The sequence below is a fragment of the Gorilla gorilla genome, chromosome 4 (assembly GCF_029281585.2).
Source record: "Gorilla gorilla gorilla isolate KB3781 chromosome 4, NHGRI_mGorGor1-v2.1_pri, whole genome shotgun sequence".
Classification (NCBI taxonomy): Eukaryota; Metazoa; Chordata; class Mammalia; order Primates; family Hominidae; genus Gorilla; species Gorilla gorilla.
This window is the reverse complement of record NC_073228.2, coordinates 184083075-184100953: the sequence shown is the minus strand read 5'-3', so window position 1 is coordinate 184100953 and position 17879 is coordinate 184083075. Positions and strand designations below refer to the sequence as shown.

Sequence of the window (17879 nt, the reverse complement as noted above, 5' to 3'; positions counted from 1 at the left end):
TCCATCCCCGGTCCCTCCGTCCAGCCAGGATCCCTCCGTCCATCCCCGGTCCCTCCGTCCGTCCCCGGTCCCTCCGTCCATCCCCGGTCCCTCCGTCCATCCCGGATCCCTCCGTCCGTCCCCGGTCCCTCCGTCCATCCCCGGTCCCTCCGTCCATCCCCGGTCCCTCCGTCCATCCCCGGTCCCTCCATCCATCCTCGGGGACTCCGTCCATCCTCGGTCCCTCCATCCATCCTCAGTCACTGCACCCGAGTCACTGACCCACTCCGTATCCTGACCTCCAAAAGGGCCCACCCAGCACACGTGTCTCGGCGTAGCTGTGAGCTAGGCAGACACTGAGTCAGACAGAGCATGCCATGCAGCAGCTGGACCCCCAGTCTGTAGGAAGGAGGGGGCTCTTCTCCCACTGAGAGCCAGCCCCACCCTAGCGTTGGCCTTAGCAGTGGGTGACACAGTGGGTGCGAGGCCCCACCCAGCTTCCAACTCCAAGGAGCCGTAAATCCTGGGCCAGTCACCAGTCACTGCTCTGTCTGAGCCTCAGTCTCTCCCTGTGTAAGATGGGTCTTCATCTATAGCCCAGAGAGGGGCTGGGGGTAGAGGTGCAGCATGGCCTCCATGGGCTGTGAGTGTCCCCTGCAGCTGGGAACCACAGCACATGGCCAGACGCTTGGGCCTGGAGCTGCCCTCCTCACAGACACCCCAGCAGACCGTCACATGCTACCCATAGGCCTTGTTAGAGGGTCCCAGGCTGCCTCACCTGTTAGGTTAGCCCAGGCTGGAGGTGATGTGGACAAGATGGGACTTAGGCAAGACACTGCAGGGGCCCAGGGAACTGGGATCCTCCTCCACAGGTGACACCAGCCCAGAGCCAGGCGTGGGAACCCCTGCCTTAGCCCTTCCTGAATTGATCCTCAGAGCTGAGGCCAGGGACAGGTAAGACTGCAAGGTGCTTGTGTGGTCCCAGCTTTGGGGAGCAAGCAGAAGGGACTGGACCTGGCTTCCAGGGCAGATCAGAGGGTGTCGTGGTGCGGGGCTCCCTGCCATTCACAACAACTGTGCACTGCTCTTTATTTAAAGTTGGCACCTCTTTTAAAAATTAAATACATGTGTTTACATTTTACTTAAATAAAATCACACTTAAATGAATTACTTAAGTCTTACCTAAATATACCTATTTAAATATATTTGCATAATTACATAAATCAACAAACATGTATCACTTGCCATACATAGAGGATAACAACAAAGTAAATACAATGACATAAAACCATGCCCACTCTTGCTCCACGCAGGCTGCAGGCCGGGACTGCTCTCACCCTCATTTATTGCCCCCTGCTCCTCCTCAGAGCCCTAAAGCCACTGGGTGTTGAGAAGGTCTCTGCCAGGACCAGCCCCTCCCCCTCATGGGGACCTCCAGGCACTGGAGTGCCTCCATTCTGTGTCTCTGTGACCCTGGCAGAAATTCCTGGAGCTGGCCAAGCAGGTGGGGGAGTTCATCACCTGGAAACAAGTGGAGTGTCCCTTCGAGCAAGACCCCAGCATCACCCACTACCTGTACACCGCCCCCATCTTCAGTGAGGATGGTAAGGTAGCCCTGCAGCCCTCCTGCCTACTGGGCCACGGGACCCTGGGGTAGCCTCTCAGTCACCCTTCAGGACCCCTGCTCTGAGTAGGTTAGGGATGCACCCTGCCCACCTGGGCTGGCTCCGGGAGGGAACAAGGAGGGCTCCATCCCCCTGGCTGGCCCATTGCCACTCCAGGAGCACAGGATGGGCCTGAGGAGGTCCAGGCTGGGGCCTCAAGGACCCCCGGGGCCAGGCTCCTCCCCGGACACAGTTTGGACACCTTTAGAATTCTAAATCAGAGCCATCTACCTGTCTGACTCACTTTCCTCAGTAAAGTGGGGGTGATGATGAGAATCACCCTCGGCCAGGCACAGTGACTCATGCCTATAATCCCGGCACTTTGGGAGGCAGAGGCAGGCAGATCAGAAGATCAGGAGTTTGAGACCAGCCTAACCAACATGTTGAAACCCCATCTCTACTAAAAGTACAAAAATTAGCCGGGCATTGTGGTGCCTACCTGTAATCCCAGCTACTCAGGAGGCTGAGGCAGCAGAATCGCTTGAACCCGGGGGGAGGCAGAGGTTGCAGTGAGCCGAGATCGCACCACTGCACTCCATCCTGGGTGACAGAGCAAGACTTCATCTCAAAAAAAGAAAAAAAAAAATCACCCTCCCAGAGCTTAAGTGGGGAGTGCCAAGCACAGCACTGACTGTGTAGGTGTGTACGTGTGTGCAGGTGTAACAGACACAGGCGCAAGGTGAGGCCTCTGCTGCAGTGCCATTCATTTCTGTCCTCTCCACTAAATAAGCATTTCCATATGATCATTTGTCAGATGTAAGTTTGCTTGCAAGGGTGCTAAGGGGGCAGGTCCGGGGCCCCACATCACCCTGAGAGGGCCTGCTCAGGACGCAGAAGACCTGGCTTCTCATCACAGCAAGCATGTCACAGAGGGACCCACACTTAGGCTCAGTGGGCACTTTTACTTTCTGCAAAAAAAAAAAAAAAAGGGAGAAGGATCTTTTAATGATTCTGCTTTTGAATACTTTCAACTTTGCCATTTTATTGTTTATTTTTTGGAGGGGCTTTCACCCGTATCTGTAGCCACCTTCCCACAATGCCACTAAGAAGCCGAGCAGCTGGTGAATCAACCTGTCTGAGCCGCTCCCACCCCAGCGAGCTGTGCGATGAGCAGGCCTCGTCATCTCTAAGGCTCTCCTGCGGTATCTGGAAAGCGGGGTGATGTGAGAACCTGCTCCCCAGGGCCCCGGGGAGAATGCCTGGAGCTGCCCAGGCGAAGTCCACACAATTACACTCAATCCACACTAGTGCGTGAGTTTCCTGTTGGTGCTGTCACAAATCACCACAAGCTTGGTGGCTCAAAACAACACAGATTTATCCTTATACACTTCTGGAGACCAGAGGGCTGAAATGAGTTTCTCTGGGCTAAAATCAAGGTGTCAGCCGGGCTGGTTTCTTCTGGAGGCCCTGAGAGGAGAATCTATTTCCTGGCCTTTTCAACTTCTAATGGCCACCTGTATTCCTTGGCTGTGGCCCCTTCCTTCATCTTCAAAGTGCATCACTCCAATCTCTCCTTCCATCATCACATCATCTTCTCTCCACCTTAGTCAAATCTCCCTTTGCTGTCCTCTTATAAGGACACCTGTGATTGCATTTAGGGCCCCTACATATAATCCAAGATATTCTCCACATTTCCAGATCCTTCATTTAATCATGTCTGTAAGGTTCCTTTTTGCCATAGAAGGTAACATTCAAAGGTCCTGGGATTAGAACCTGGATACCTCTGGGACCATTATTCAACCTAATTATTATTATTATTATTATTTTTTGAGACGGAGTCTCGCTCTGTCGCCCAGGCTGGAGTGCAGTGGCGCGATCTCGGCTCACTGCAAGCTCTGCCTCCCAGGTTCACACCATTCTCCTGCCTCAGCCTCCCGAGTAGCTGGGACTACAGGCGCCCGCCACCACGCCCGGCTAATTTTTTTTGTATTTTTAGTAGAGACGTGGTTTCACCATGTTAGCCAGGATGGTCTCAATCTCCTGACCTCATGATCCACCCGCCTCAGCCTCCCAAAGTGCTGGGATTACAGGCGTGAGCCACCACGCCCGGCCCTACTACCCTAATTATTATGATGATTGTTGTCATTAGCCAGTGACCTCTTCATGGAACTTGGGCATTAAGATGAGTCAAAGACACATGAGGAGAGGCATAGAGGAGTCTCAGGGCAGAGAGGGAGAAAAGAGGGGGGCATTTTATTTACTCCTTTAGTCAACCATATGTCTTCAGAGACTGCTGTGTGCCAGGCAACAATCTAGCAGTTAACACAGACAAAACTGTGGCCCTCCTGGAGCCCCGTTAGAGAGGGGCATCTTCCATTTTTACTGTCTCTTCCTTCTGTCCCTCCCACAACCCCAAAAAAGTGGAGGGAAGTAAGGTAAGAGACCTAGGATGTACTGAGCCCCAACTGGGTCACTTACAGCCCCTGACAAAAACCTGGCCCTGACCTCAGCTCCAGGCTTCCCTGGCAGGGCCCACCTGGCAATTAGTCAGACTTGAATCTCCTTGAAGCAAATGAAAATATAGAAAGTCTCAGCAAAGAAACAGAAGATATAATAAGGAAGAGCCAATGGGAGTTTTAGAACTGAAAAATACAATAACTGAGATGGAAAACTGAGTGAATGGGCTTAACAGCAGAATAAAGAAGGCAGAGGAAAAAAATCTATGAACTGGAAGATGGAACAATAGAAATTATACAATCTGAACAACAGGGAGAAAATAGACTGAAACGGCCGGGCGCGGTGGCTCGTGCTTGTAATCCCAGCACTTTGGGAGGCTGAGGCGGGCAGATCATGAGGTCAGGAGATCGAGACCATCCTGGCTAACACGGTGAAACCCCATCTCTACTAAAAATACAAAAAATTAGCCAGGCGTGGTGTCGGGCACCTGTAGTCCCAACTACTTGGGAGGCTGAGGGAAGACAATCACTTGAACCCAGGAGGTGGAGGTTACAGTGAGCCGAGATCGCACCACTGCACTCCAGCCTGGGCCATGGAGTGAGACTCTGTCTCAAAAAAGAAAGAAAGAAAGAAAGAAAATAGACTGAAACATATTTTCAGGGACCCGTGGGATTATAACCAAAGATCCCACACTCATGTCATCACAGTCTGTGGAGGAGAGGAAAAAGAGGGCAGGACTGAAAGAGTACTCAAAGAAATAATGGCTAGAAAGTTCCCAGAGTTGGAAAAAACATAAACCTACAGATTCAAGAAGCTGAATGATCCCCAAAAGGAAAAACTAAAGAAAGCCCTACCAAGCCCCATTGTAGTCAAACTTCTGAAAACTGAAGGAAAAGAAACAAATCTTGAAGCCAAGTGCAGTGGCTCATACCTGTAATCTCAGCACTTTGGGAGGCCGAGGCAGGTGGATTGGTTGAGGCCAGGAATTCGAGACCAGCCTGACCAACATGGCGAAACCTCGTCTCTACTACAAATACAAAATTTAGCCAGCTGTGGTGGCACATGCCTATAATCCCAGCTACTTGGGTGGCTGAGGCACAAGAATTGCTTTAACCTGGAAGGCAAAGATTGCAGTGAGCCAAGATTGTGCCACTGCACTCCAGCCTGGGTGACAGAGCAAGACTCTGTCTCAAAGAAAAAAAAAATTAAAAAATAAATATTTTTTTTAAATATTAAAAACACTGAGAGAGAAATGACACTTTACCCATAGGGGGAAAACACTCTGAATCATGTCAAATTTCTCATCAGAAACCAAGAGGCCAGAAGGCAGTGGCACATTTTTCAATTGCCAAAAAAAAAGAACTGTCAAGCCAGAATCCTATATACAGTGAAAACATCCTTCAGGAATTAACTATAGATAAATCAAAATAGAATTCTAAAAGCTGTTCAGGTAAACCACAGGAAGACAAGAAAAATAAAACAGAGAACAAAACACAGAACAAAAAGAAAACAAAAAAATAGACAAAAAGGCAGACTTAAGTCCTAACATACTAATAATTACATTAAATGTAAATGGTCTAAATACACCAAGTAAAAGAAATTGACAAAGTCGATTTTTTAAAATGATCCAACTATAGGCTATCTACAAGAAACTCACTTCACTATAATGATAGAGACATTTCGATAAGTAAAAAAAGAAGAAAAGATATAGCATGCTAATATTAATTAGAGGAAAGCAAGAGTAGCAATATTAATTTCAGATAAAGCACACCTTAGAAGAAAGAAAATTACCAGAAACAAAGAAGGACATTATATAGTAATAATAGGGTCAGTCTCCCAAGATATAGCAATCCTAACTATGTATCCACCAAACATCAGAGCTACAAAATTCATTAAGCAAAAGCTGATCAAACTGAAAGGAGAAATAACTAATCTACAATTGCAACTGAAGATGTCAACACCCTTCTCTGAACAATTGATAGAACAACTAGACAGAAAATCAGCAAAGACAAAGAACTCAACAATATCATCAAACAACAGGAATCTAATCAACATTTACAGAACACTCCATACAAGTGCAGTAGAACACACATTTTTTAAAATTGCCCCCAGAATAGACCAAAATATACCATCTCCTGAGCCATAAAACAAGCTGAAACAAATTGAAAGTAACTGAAATCATAACACACTATGTTCTTCAACCACAGTGGGATTAAATTATAATCGGTAGCATCAGACAACAGAACACTCTTGAAGCATTTAGAAATTAAATGACACACTTGTAAATAATCCATGGGTCAAAGAGGCTCATGGAAAATTAAAAAAATAATTGAACTGACTGAAAATACAATCAAATTTGTAGGACAGCTAAAGCAGGACTGAGAGGAAATCTTATAGCACCAAATGCATACATTAGAAAAAAGGGGAAGTGTCAAATCAATAATCTAAGTTCCTACATCAAGAATCTAGAAAAAGAGGAGCAAAATAAACTCAAAGCCAGCAGCAGGATGGAAATAAGAGCAGAAATCAATGAACCCATAAGCAGAAAAACAATAAAGTTAATCAAAGGGCTGGTTCTTTGAAAAGAACAATAAAATTGCCGCCATCTAGCAAAGAACCTCTTGACAAGGTGACCCTTATTTTACTTCTTTTTTTTTTTTTTTTTTTGAGACAGAGTCTTGCTCTGTCACCCAGGCTGGAGTGCAGTGGCGCAATCTCGGCTCACTGCAGCCTCTGCCTCCCAGGTTCAAGTGATTCTCCCCCCTCAGCCACCCAAGTAACTGGGATTACAGGCATGAGCCACCACGCCCAGCTAACTTTTGTATTTTTAGTAGAGACGGGGTTTCACCATGTTGGCCAGGCTGGTCTCGAACTCCTGACCTCAAGTGATCCACCAGCCTCAGCCTCCCAAAGTGCTGGGATTACAGGTGTGAGCCACCGCGCCCAGCCTATTTTACTTCTTTTTTTTTTTTTTTGAGACGGAGTCTTGCTCTGTCACCCAGGGTGGAGTGCAGTGGCGCAGTCTCGGCTCACTGCAACCTCCGCCTCCCGGGTTCACACTATTCTCCTGCCTCAGCCTCCAGAGTAGCTGGGACTACAGGTGCCTGCCACCACACTTGGCTAATTTTTTGTATTTTTAGTAGAGACGGGGTTTCACCGTGTTAGCCAGGATGGTCTTGATCTCCTGACCTCGTGATCCGCCCGCCTCCGCCTCCCAAAGTGCTGGGATGACAGGCGTGAGCCACCGCGCCTGGCAAAGTACCTGAGCAGTGATGCAGGCAGTTCAGATATGGCAAAGAGAAGCTGTAAAGTGCTTCCGTTAAATGATGAGGTGAAAGTTCTCAAATTAAGGGAAAAAATTGTATGCTGAGATTACTAAGATCTACAGTAAGAACAAACTTATCCATGAAATTCTGAAGAAAGAAAAATAAATTCTTGCTAGTTTTGCTGTTGCATCTCAAACTGCAAAAGTGCCTGATGAGTGCTTAGTTAAGATGGAAAAGGGATCCAAGGCAAGTATATATAGGATTCCATACTATCTGCAGTTTCAGGCAGCCACCAGGGGACTTAGAATGTATCCCCCACAGATAATAGGGGACTACTGTACCAGGAGTAAAACAGGATATCACTAACGGCTACAGACATTGAAAAGATAATAAGGGAATATGACAAACAACTCCACACACATGAATTTAACAATTTAAATGAAATGGACTAATTCCTTAAAAAGCACAAATTACCACAACTTGACATAAAATAGATAATTTGAATAGCCCTATAACTATTAAATAAATTGAATTTATAATTTTAAAACTCCCAAAAATGAAGTCTACAGGCTCAAATGGTTACACTGGAGACTTCTACCAAATGCTTAAAGAATTAACACCAATTCTCCACAATCTCTTCCAGAAAGTGGCAGAGGAGGGAGCCTCCTGATTCATTTTATGAAGCCAGTTGTCTTAGTCAGTTTGAGCTGCCATAACAAAATACCTTAGACTGGGTAATTCATAAACAACAGACCTTTTCTTACAACTGAGTTAAAATATATATATATATATATATATATATATATATATACAGTTTCAGAGGCCAGAAATCCAAGATCAAGGCAGATTCTATGTCTGGTGAGGGCTGCTCTCTGCTTCCAAGGTGGAGCCTTCTTGCTGTGTCCTCACATGGCAGAAGGGGCAAATGCTGTGTCCTCATATGGCAGATGGGCAAAAAGGGGCCAGACTGGCTCCCTCCAGGCCTTTCATAAGGGCACTAATCCCATCCATGAGGGTGGAACCTCATGGCCTAATCGCCTCCTCCAGACCCCACCTGTTAGTTAACACTGTTGCGTTCGGGATTATGTTTCAACACGAATTTTTCAGGGGCACAAACATTCAAACCCTGGCACCAGTATTACCCTGATACTAAAACCAAAGACGGTACCAAAAAAAGAAAATACAGGCCAATATCCCTCATGAATATAGACACAAGAATCCTTAACAAAATAAGGAAATAGAGTTCAGCAATATGTAAAAATAATTATACGTCATGACTAAGTGGGTTCATTCCAAGGATGCAAAGCTGTTCAATATTTGAAATTCAATCAGTGTAATTCACTATACTAAACAGCTAAAGAAGAAAAGACACATGATTATATTAATCAATGCAGAAAAGGCATTTGACAAATTTCTACACGCATTTATGGTAAAAACTCTCAGAAACTAGTAATAGAAGGGAATTTATCAGCATGACAAGTTGCATCCACAGAAACGCTTCTGCAAACATTATATTTAACAGCAGAAGATGTAATGCTTTCCTCGTAAGACCAATAACGAGGAAAGGATGTGCACTCTTCCCCACTCTTAGTCATCATGGTAATGGAAGATCTAGTTAGTGCGATAAGGCAAGAACAGGAAGTAACACACAAATCAGAAAGAAAAATTAACACTGTCCCTATCTGCAGATGATGAGAAAAAAAATCCCAAAGAATCTACAAAAACCCCTAGAACTAATAAGGGAGTTCAGCAAGGTTGCAGGATACAAGACACACATGCAAAAATCAACCATGTTTCTACGTATGAGCAATAAACGTGCACGCTGAAACTAAAATTATAATACCATTTACAGTCACTCACATGAAATATGTAGGTGGAAATGGAACAGAACACGCACAGGACGTGTAGGCTAAAAGTTAATGCTGATGTGCCGGGCGCGGTGGCTCACGCCTGTAATCCCAGCACTTTGGGAGGCCGAGGCAGGCGGATCACAAGGTCAGGAGATCGAGACCATCCTGGCTAACACGGTGAAACCCCGTCTCTACTAAAAATACAAAAAATTAGCCGGGCATGGTGGCGGGCGCCTGTAGTCCCAGCTACTGGGGAGGCTGAGGCAGGAGAATGGTGTGAACCCGGGAGGCGGAGCTTGCAGTGAGCCGAGATCGTGCCACTGCACTCCAGCCTGGGTGACAGAGCGAGACTCCATCTCAAAAAAAAGTTAATGCTGATGAAAGAAATCAAGAAAGATGTAGATAAATGGAGACATAGGATGTTCACGAATACAAAGACTGCATAGCAAAGGTATTAATTCTCCTCCCAGAATTTAAGTACAGGTTTAATGCAATTCCTACCCAAATCCCAGCAAGACTCTTTGTAAGATAGAGACGAGATTCTCCTAAAATTTGTATGGGAAGTCAAAGGAACTAGAATTGCTAAAACAATCTGGAAAAGGATTCGTGGGAGCAATGAGTCTGCTTGATGTTAAGGCTGATATGATAGCGGTACGGTCGTTAAGACAGCACAGTATTAGGGGAGGGATGGACGCATGAATCAATGGGACAGAATAGAGAACCCAGAAAGAGACCCACGCAAGTATACCAGGTGATTTTTGACAAAAACAAAACAAAACAAAACAAAACTCAATGGAGGAAAGCTAGCCCTCCAACAAACAGTGCCGGAGCATCCGGACATCCACAGACCAAAACATGAACCCCAGCCCAAGCCTCACACCTTATACAAATAATTAGCTCAGCATGGATCACAGACTAAAATGTAAAATGTAAACCTATACAGCTTTTAGCAGGGAAAAGCAAGAGATAATCCTCAGAATACAGGGCTAGATCAAGAGTTTCTTATTCCAAATATGCCACTATGATATGGCCCAGCCATTGCATTCTTGGGCAGTTAGTTATACCAGAGAAATAAAGACTCATGTATTTATACATCATTTGAAGTGAGTTTCACACAAAAGCAAAAGCCCTCACGCAAATGTTATAGAGCTACGGTCGTTAAGACAGCACAGTATTAGGGGAGGGATGGGCACATGGATCAATGGGACAGAATAGAGAACCCAGAAAGAGACCCACGCAGATATACCAGATGTAGAACAGGTTATTACCATCAACCATAATTGTGAAATTTCACTTCATTTTCTGTCTAGGTCTTTATTTGGCTTCTTATGAAAGTGAGAGCCCAGAGAACCAAACAGAAAAAGAAAGATGGAAAGCTCTAAGGTGAGTCTTCCCGCCAAGGTGGGGCCTGGGGGCTGCTTGGGATGGAAAGCTCTAAGGTGAGTCTTCGCGCCGAGGTGGGACCCGGGGACTGCTTGGGACCAGGACAGGGCCAAGGGGCTTCAGAGATACCCGGCTCACCAGCCTCCTGGGAGCCTCAGCAGCTCACAATGGGGATCAAGCCACAGTCATAGGGATGAGGAGAGGAGGCTGAGCCTGTGACTCCCCCACGGCTGGTGGCTGCCTCTGTGTGCAGTCAAGATGCATGTCCCAGGGACAGGGACTTCCAGTCTATATTTGTATGCCAGACAGTGGGACACACACCCCACCTCCTTCTTGCTCGGCGTGTTAACACGTCCAAGTGGCAGTCGGAAATGATCCATAGCAATGGACTTCGAGGGCTGAGCCCCAGGGATTTGCAGAACACCCCTCTGGGGCAGGAGGCCGGCTCTCCTCAGCGCACTGAGAAAGTGGCTGTGCTGGAGAGCAGTCTAACTGGGGTGGGGAGCTCCAGGCTCTCACCGCTCCCGACATGCTTAAATCTGCAGATCTTCTATTTTGGGGAAGACATGAAAGCGCTGAGCTGAGGGACGAGGAAGAGATGGAGCCCGCAGAAGCCGTCCACAGCCCTGCCTCAGTGGCCCAGCGGGCAGAGGCCGGGGAATGCCTCACTATTTTGCAAATGCTGACCCTGTGGCCTGCTGCCCCCCTCCACAGTGGCCATACGGGCACAGGAGACCTTTTATGGGACTTTGGCCCTGGCAGGACCCAGGGCCTCCAGACGTGCGGGCGGCACATGCCTTGGGGACATCCTGCCTTCAGGACCGTGGGGCCTGGTCAGTCTGTCCATTCTCGGCAAGGACACAACACTGCCCCAGAGGGTGGGACCCCTGCAAGCTCGAGACCTTGCTTGGTGACATGTGCCACTTTGGCCACCACCCACAGTCTGTCACCAGGTGGCTTGGGAACTTCTGGAGCCACAGCAGGCATCACGGTGCGACGTGAGATGCCTGCGCCAGCCCCGAGCCCACCGGCAGCCACTGCCATTCCGCCCATGGTCCCTCACCCTGCCCTGCCGACGAGCTTGTCTCTGCAGCCCCAGGTACCCCCTTCCTGGATGCTGCTGGCCCCAGGAGATGGCTTTCTGGTGACAGCTGTGGAACGCGTCAGCAGGACAAACTGGACACATGGAGTTACAGTGTACACGGCAGTCCCGCCACCCAGCCCCCTTGTAAACTCTAGTCGCTATAAACACACCCGTACGCCTATCCATGTCCACCCCATGTCCACCCCATGGCAGGTTTTCAACTCAGCCCGGGGACTGTTGTAGCCACAGTTCAGGCATGGGACTGGGTAACTGTTTCCCATCCAGAGACCCCGTGTCGTGCTCACAGAGCCTGGTGCGTGGTGGATGCTCAGTTAACCTTTGGTGAGCGATACCCACAGCCTTGCCTGGTGCCCCTTGTCTAGAGCAGGGCATGAGGAAGCCAACAAAACTCCCTTGGCCCACCAGCAGGCCCCTCCCACAGCCCCACCCTGTCTGTTTCCAGCCCCTCACAAACTGAGCCAGCAAGCAGTGGGCCGGGGAGCAGCTGAGACCCCACCTGACACGTGACAAGGTCATCTAGCCAGGAAGTCAGGGAGTGCAATTTGCACCCCCTTTGCTGGTCAGGGCCTGCTGGGTGGCGGATGGGTTGAGGAGGGAGCGCTGGGGTGCACTGACCCACCCTGGCCCGCTCTAGGCCATGTCAGGCCCCTCAGTGGTGGAGTCCCACTCAGTATCAGACTTGGCTGTCCTAGACTTGGGTCCTGTCTGGGGAACGGGCAGAGACAGGGCCACCAGCAGCCGGTGCCTCAGCCAACTCAGGGATTCTGCTTGGTGAGCCAGGACCACAGCAAGGCCCCAGAAGGGCCCGGCAGAGGCACGGGGCCTGCACATCGGGGCCAAGCAGAATCTGCCCTGCACCACTCCAGCCCACCTCTTCCATCTGAGACCCCAGGGACGGCAAGCAGTGTGGAGAGGTGGGGGCAGGGCTCCCGCAGGGCCTGGGCAGAGCCCTGGGGGCCAAACCCCAGGAGTTTGGGGGGTTCCAGGAGCTGGTTAGAGCCATTGTCTCACCCTCACCCCTACCTGGCACCCTCAGTCCCTGGCACCCCTTGGGCAACATGAGAAAAGCCCCCTCCAGAGGTCAGCTGGGATCGTCCCTGCCTCCTGGCCACACCAGTATGCTGTTCCCACTGCCTGACATGCTGTTCCCAACCTTGTCGATCCAGTCACAGCTGCAGCCTCAGGTGCAGGGCCCATCTCCCAGAAGCCGTTCCTGGCAGCAGCCCCCCAGTGGCCCAGCGCAGGATGGGTATCAGGAGGATGGCCAGGTGAAGCTGGGTGCCCCGAGGCTCACCCCAGCAGGGGAGGCTCTGGGGCAGGAGGGAAGGAGGCAGCCCACAGCCAGCCCCGTGGAGAAGGCAGGGCTGGGGGCTCAGGCTGAGCACATTTGTGCCTCAGGATCCTCCAGGGGGCCTTCAACCTGGCTCTGCACCCCTCTGAGCAGCTGCTGTGTGCCAGGCCCTGGTGCGGCCAGAGGGCGTGAGCTCCCTCAGAGAACCCACCCAGACACGGTGTGGCTTCTCCAGGTGCAGCCTCGGAGCCCAGGGAGGCCTTGCTCACAGCCACACGGTCTGCTCCTTGGCTCATGGCCCTTCCCTGCAGAGGCGTCTTTGTCCTCCTGTAGTCCTGGCTCCAGCGTCATGGCCAGCCAGATGGGACGGCCCCCGGGGCTCCACAGGGCAGGGCCTGTGCCTGTGGGGCAGGTGTCAGCAGCGCAGGTGGTGCCCCGGACTAATGCCTGTGAGCTCGGCGTGGCACCAGGTGATGCGAACCCCTAACGCCACTCAGTCGAACCGCAGGCACGAGGCGAGGCCTGGCCATGGGCTCTCCTTCACCGCCTGGGCTTCTTCTCCAGGGAGGGAGCCGGGGTGGCGTGGAGGCTGCAGACCGGAAGATTCTTCCCTGACTGGGGCTTGCCTCAGAGGCCCTGGGCCTGGCTGGGGTTCCAAATTGATTTATTCTCACATGGGGGACCCCTGGGTTCTCTGAAATCCCTGCCCCCCATCACTGCATCACTGGGCACTGCCGCCCACCCCAAGCAATTCCTTGGGAAATGGTGTCTTGGTTCTGGCTGCTGTAATAATACCAGAGGCTGGTAATTCATACACAACGGGAATGCGTTGCTCACAGTTCTGGGGGCTGGGAAGTCCAAGATGAAGGCACCGGCTGATTCAGTGTCCGGCCCCTCACAGGTAGTGCCGCCTGCGTGCCCTCACACGGAAGGGGGTTGCAGCTGCCTCCAGCCCCTCTTATGAGGGCGCTAAGCCCATTCACAAGGGCACCACCCCCATGACTTACCCACTCCCCAAAAGACCCCACCTCTTAATACCCTCACACTGGGGATTCCGCTTCAACATGGGAATTTGGGGGTCACCAGCATTAGACCACAGCAGGCATCTCCATCGTGGCCAGCAACTTAGCCTGGGAACCCAGCCGCATCCAGTCCTTCAAAAAGTCCATGCAGCCCCCAGAGCAGAACCCCAGATAACCTCAGAGGTGTGAGTAGGGCTGCCCCAGGGACTGTTAGCAGTCTCTTCCCTAACAACTCAGGGACAGATAAACAAATGCTGACATGGCCCCTCATCCTTCACATCCCTCAGGCAGGCGTCAGACCTCAAGCCTCTGCATCTCCCAACCCTGCAGGTCTCCTGAGCGGTTCTCCAAGAGGGGCAACCCCCTCACCCCGTGGAAGTGCCCCATGTACCCACAGCACCCTCCGAGCTATGCCCTCCCCCGTTTCTAGCTCCCGACCACTGACTCACCCACCCATGGGTCAAGGAGGTGAGCAGCTGGGATCTCAGTCAAGAGCCCCATTTGGGATATGCCTCAGCTGGAAGCTCATACTTCACACCTGGAAACTCAAACGCTTCCCCCTGACACCGAGTCTCAGGCCAGCACTTCACCTACAGCCTAACAAACCCCGCCAGCTAGGTGCTGTCACCATCCCCCTTGGCAAGTGGGGAACAGAGGCTCAGAAAGGCTAAGCCACTGCTCATGGACAACAGCATGGAGAGGCGGGGCCTGCAGGGTCTGTCACCTCCACAGCTCTGCTCCTAACCATGGTGTGGGGCAGAGGGGTTTCTGCTGGCCACCTGGGCTTCCCATAGTCACACTCAAGGTGACATGCATCTTTCCTCTGCTCCTGCCTCCTCCTCTTTTGCAGGTCCCTGAGCCCCCTGTGTCCCCTGGTGTTTCAGGAGGACCCTGCACTGTCTCATTCATGCTCAAGACAAAATCTGCCACAGCCCAGCTCCCCTCTTGCACCTGCCCCGGCCCTCTGCAGGCCCTGCTGGGTGAAGCCATGCCTCATACCCAGCCATAGAGAAAAGCAGGCCTCACTCCCTATCACGCCACCCTCCATCCCCAGGCATCCAGGCCATGTGGCTCATGGCCCACTGCACAGAGTCTTCAGTGAAAAGGCACCATTTTCACTCCCCAGGACTCAGGTTGGGGTCCTGGGGTCCTGGGGCCATAGGCCAGGAGATGGATCCAATAGGAAAACCTCGAAAGGCCTGACGAGAGGCTCCTCAACCACAGTGGGGCCCTTGCCTGTGGCTGGGCGGGGTGCCTGACACCGTCCTCTTTAGCATCCCACCCTGCGCCTCCAGGTAGGACCGAAGAGATGGGAAGTTTAAGTGGAATGAAGGGATCTAAGGCATAAGCTACCCCCACTACAGACCAACAGACCTTTACCAAGTGGGCAAGCTGACAGCAGTTCAGCAAGGAGGAGACGGAAATCCCACATGTCGGGGCAGAGGCCAAGGGTAAAGAACCCCACAGGACAGACCAAGGAGCTTGACGTTTACTCCAAAGGCTCTAGGGGAGCCAGTGCAGAGTTCTGAGGGTGGCAGTAACATGGTCAGTTTTAAAAAGATCTCTGATCACTTTTGACCCAACACTTCCACTTTTCCAACCTAAACTCAGCGAAAAAACCTGAGACCAGCACAGTATTTGCATAACGGAGATGTCACGGGCGGCCTCCATCGTCCTGCTCCTGTACCAGCACGTGGGTTTGCTCCTCAGCCCAGCCCAGCACCTGGAGAGCCCAGTGGAAGGCCCTCAACCAGCAGGAGCCCGAACCCTTTCTTGCAGCCTCAGTGGGAGATGGGTGTGTGCTCCTGGCCCTATGCAGGATGGGCTGACAGCGAGGGGCTGGTGGGACAATAAGACTAGTGCACCCACTGGGCGCGGTGGCTCACAGCTGTAATCCCAGCACTTGGGGAGGCCAAGGTGGGTGGATCACTTGAGGTCAGGAGTTCAAGACCAGCCTGGCCAACATGGTGAAAACTCGTCTCTACTAAAAAATACAAAAAATTAGCTGGGTGTAGTGGCGCGTGCCTGTAATCACAGCTACTCAGAAGGCGGAGGTGGGAGAATCACTGGAACCTGGGAGGCGGAGTTTGCAGTGAGCCAAGATTGTGCCACTGCACTCCAGCCTGGAGACAGAGCAAGATGCTGTCTCAAAAAAAAAAAGGGAGGGAGGGAGGGAGGGAGGGAAGGAAGGAAAGAAGGAAGGAAGACAGGAAGGGAGGGAAGGAAGGAAGGAAGACTGGTGCCTCATAGGGGGCAGAAAGCTTCTCAATGAATTACTCCTATTGCTTTTGTGGACAGTTGCACCCCACTATTTAAATAATGATTTACCCTTCTGTATTAAAATATAAACGAAGGCCAGGTATGGTAGCTCACGCCTGTAATCCCAGCACTTTGGGGGGCCAAGGTGGGTGAATCACTTGAGCCCAGATGTTCGAGCCAACCTGGGCAACATAGACCCCATCTCTACAGAAAATTTAAAAATTAGCCAGGCGCGGTGGTAATGGTACATACCTGTGCTCCCAGTCACTCGGGAAGCTGAGGTGGGAGGACTGCTTGAGCCCAGGAGGTCGAGGCTGCAGTGAGCTGTGACTGCGTCACTGCATTCCAGCCTGTGTAGAAGAGTCAGACCCTGTCTCAAAAAAAAAAGAAAGAAAAGAAACATAAATGAAACACAGCAATTTAGAGCACAGTTTGGTTTAAATCAAGAGCCGTTAGCACTCACATAGACAACCTCTTCATCTCGAACACGTCTTTACAGTTGATCGTTTGATCTTACACATCGAGACACTTTGCAGGAAACCTGCCAGGAGGCTACTGAAGACCTGGATAAAGGGTCTATGGGGCAACACTCAGAGAGAAGGTAACTGAGCCCTGGAAATTCAGATGTTTAGAGGTTGCAGAAATAAGGAAAATCCATCAAGGGCATTGAGAGTTTCTGGAAGTTAAGAAGGAAACCACAGAAGAGACAGAAGCTGTTAAAGAAAGACTCGAGAAGCAGCAGCCACCCAGCTGCGTCACACGCTGCTGAGAACATCCAATATGAACCAGGAGCTGGCCTGGGGGTTGGACAATGTGGACATCAATAGTGACCTCAAAAGAAGGAATTTCAGTGAAATGTTGGGGATGAAAGTCTGCCTGAAGATGATTCCAAAGCAGATGGAAAGACCAACTATCCAATGGAAAAATGGGTAAGAAACGGTTCACAGAAGAGGAAATGTGCATAGCTCGAACATGTAAAAAGATGCTCATGGTGGCCGGGCGCGGTGGCTCACGCCTGTCATCTCAGCACTTTGGGAGGCCTAGGTGGGCGGATCACGAGGTCAGGAGATCGAGACCATCCTGGCTAACACGGTGAAACCCCGTCTCTACTAAAAATACAAACAAATGAGCCGGGCGTGGTGATGGGCGCCTGTAGTCCCAGCTACTCAGGAGGCTGAGGCAGGAGAATGGCGTCAACCCGGGAGGCGGAGCTTGCAGTGAGCCGAGATCACACCACTGCACTCCAGCCTGGGTGACAGAGCGAGACTCCATCTCAAAAAAACCAAAACAAAACAGACAAACAAAAGATGCTCATGGTGATAGAAACTTTCAAGTTCTCTGAAAGACGACCGCATTGATTTGCCATTTTTACCTCTTAGATTGACAGAAAACTAATAGTAATGTTTTGAAGCACAGCTGGGGAAACCAGCACTCGTCATTGCTGTTTGGAATGTAAATTGATGCTCTCCCATGGAGGTGGATTTGGCGGTTGCCATCAAAATTACAGGCTGGGCGTGGTGGCTCATGTCTGTAATCCCAGCACTTTGGGAGGCCGAGGCGGGTGGATCACCTGAGGTCTGGAGTTCGAGACCAGCCTGGCCAACATGGTGAAACCCCATCTCTACTAAAAAATACAAAAAATTAGCCTTGTGTGGTGGCGCAT

The 17879-nt window shown here is 50.6% G+C and overlaps 1 protein-coding gene across 3 annotated transcripts in view; it reads left to right on the top strand.

Annotated features, from left to right (window-relative positions):
- Nucleotides 1–16096, top strand: part of RASGEF1C (RasGEF domain family member 1C) — a 113170-nt gene extending 97074 nt beyond the window's left edge. The window contains exons 12-14 of one of the 3 annotated variants that reach the window (XM_004043143.5): nucleotides 1460–1583; nucleotides 10467–10539; nucleotides 11085–16096. In XM_004043143.5, the coding sequence (XP_004043191.3) occupies nucleotides 1460–1583; nucleotides 10467–10539; nucleotides 11085–11109 (222 nt within the window). In that variant the 3' untranslated portion in view covers nucleotides 11110–16096. Of the gene's footprint in view, nucleotides 1–1459; nucleotides 1584–2644; nucleotides 2895–10466; nucleotides 10540–11084 lie in introns of those variants that run through there. The other 2 variants (XM_055386512.2, XM_055386511.2) reach the window with 2 other exon arrangements.
- Nucleotides 16097–17879: the final 1783 nt, after the last annotated feature.